Genomic DNA, 2,062 nt, shown 5'->3' on the forward strand with positions numbered 1-2,062 from the left:
TCTCCCGATGGCTACGCTCAATCCCCCTTCGTGGAAGATATTGCAAGGGCCAGGATTCCTAAGAAGATCAATGTGACCCAGCCTCACAAGCTGTATGATGGAGCTGCGGATCCCTATGATCATGTAGCTCAATATAAGCAAAAGATGTGGACCCTGTCTATTCCTGAGCATCTGCTGGAGGCTACCATGTGCAAACCTTCGGGGCCACCTTGTCTGGGCCTGCTCTGCAGTGGCTGATAAGCCTAAAACCAGGAAGCATCCAAAATTTCGCTGCTTTGATTAACAAGTTTTATATGCAGTTTGCTAGTAGCAGGGTTCTGGAGAAGCATACCGGCGACCTGTATCGCATCACCCAAAAGACAAACGAAGCTGTGAGGCAGTACCTAGATCGATTCAACAAGGAGATGATCTCAGTCAAGAACCTGGATGTTCCCACCGCTATTGAAGCATTCAGGAGAGGACTAACCTATAAATCCAGATTGTATTATGAATTGACCAGGTACCCATGTGGCACATTCGAGGAGGTTAGAGCCAGGCCTATGGCTGAAATCCGCGTCGAAGAGGACGAAGCGTCTAGGTACGGAAGTGAGCCCAGCTATGATCGAAAATCCCTGAATCAGAAGAAAAGTGATTGGCGCCACCAGCCATACCAAAAGCGCGAAAGCAACAATGTAGCCAGCAAGGCCACAGGTAAACCTGCTAATAATGATTACCCTTCTATTGCTTCCTATTGCTTTAATGTGGATGCAGGAGGCATAGTAAACACACTCAAAAAGCTGGGGACAACCGTTAGATGGCCACGCAAAAGCGACAGACCAGACAGCGAGAAGGATACCACCAAGTGGTGCAGCTATCATGGTGACCATGGTTATCGGACGGAAGACTGCAACGCCCTCAAAAAGGAAGTAGCTTGGCTGCTCAAAAAGGGCTACCTCGAGCATCTGATGGGAAAGAAAGGGCAGCGAGAAGACAAAGCTGGCTCTAGCCAGCAGCAACCTCAACCACCACCTGAACCCCTACACGATAAGGTAATCAATTTTATCTCAGGTGGTTCAGAAATATGTGGACTAACATACTCTGCAGCTAAGAGATTCGCCCGAGAAGGCTCCAAAACCGCACCAATCCCGCTGAGAAGCGCAGAAGAGAAAAAGCTCAGGAGTATGACCATTAGCTTCGACGAAGATGATGGGGAGAAGAGCTGCAATCAATGACGGCCTCGTCATATCTCTCACCGTCAGCAACTGCCTCATGAAGCGAGTCTTATAGACAATGGCAGCTCAGCTAATATCATTTTCAAAAGCGCCCTTGAGAGCATGGGGTGCAGGAAGCTGATATCCTTAGGAAAGCAACTGTTCTGTTCGGGTTCAAGGGCGAGCCAGCTACAACGCTCGGGGAGATCGTGTTGCCCACCTATGCAAAGGGAGTCAACCTTCAAACCAGGTTCAATGTGGTAGATTGTCCCTCAGCATATAATATCATAATGGGGACACCATGGATCCACAAAATGGGAGTTGTGCCCTCAACTTATCATCAGACCATCAAGTTCCCTACCAAGTGGGGAGTGCAAGAAATCAGGGGTGATCGCAAGCTGGCTAAGGAGTGTTATAGCATATCTCTAAAAGCAAAAAAGGAATCCATCTAGCAATTACAGCAAGGTCGCGCCAGCCAAGCCAGCAGAGCAAGATGTAGATGAAGTGGCGTGGACCCAGCAAAGCCGAGCAGACCGTCAATTGGGGCATCCTGCCAGCTGAGGAGAAGCAGCGGATTATCGATTTCCTAAAGAAAAATATAAGCTGCTTCGCATGGAGCCACGAGGATATGGTAGGCATTGAGCCTGACATCATTACACATAAGCTGAACGTTGATCCTAATTCAAAGCCCGTGAAGCAGAAAAGAAGAAAGTTTGCTCCAGAAAGAAATATGATAGTCAATGAGGAAGTGGAAAAACTGCTGAAAGCTGGCAAGATTCGAGAAGTCAAATATCCTGACTGGCTAGCTAACGTGGTGGTTGTAGGAAAAAAGAATGGCAAATGGCGAGTGTGCATTGATTTTACTGATCTCA

At 47.9% G+C, this 2,062-nt stretch overlaps 1 protein-coding gene across 1 annotated transcript; it reads left to right on the forward strand.

The window, feature by feature from the left end:
• Positions 1 to 293: 293 nt before the first annotated feature.
• LOC104896946 (uncharacterized) lies at positions 294 to 1,211 on the forward strand. Its single transcript, XM_010683732.3, has one exon. The coding sequence runs from the start codon at positions 294 to 296 to the stop codon at positions 1,209 to 1,211; it is 918 nt and encodes a 305-aa protein (XP_010682034.3).
• The last annotated feature ends 851 nt before the right edge of the window (positions 1,212 to 2,062 follow it).

The sequence above is a fragment of the Beta vulgaris genome, chromosome 6 (assembly GCF_026745355.1).
Source record: "Beta vulgaris subsp. vulgaris cultivar EL10 chromosome 6, EL10.2, whole genome shotgun sequence".
Taxonomy (NCBI): domain Eukaryota; kingdom Viridiplantae; phylum Streptophyta; class Magnoliopsida; order Caryophyllales; family Amaranthaceae; genus Beta; species Beta vulgaris.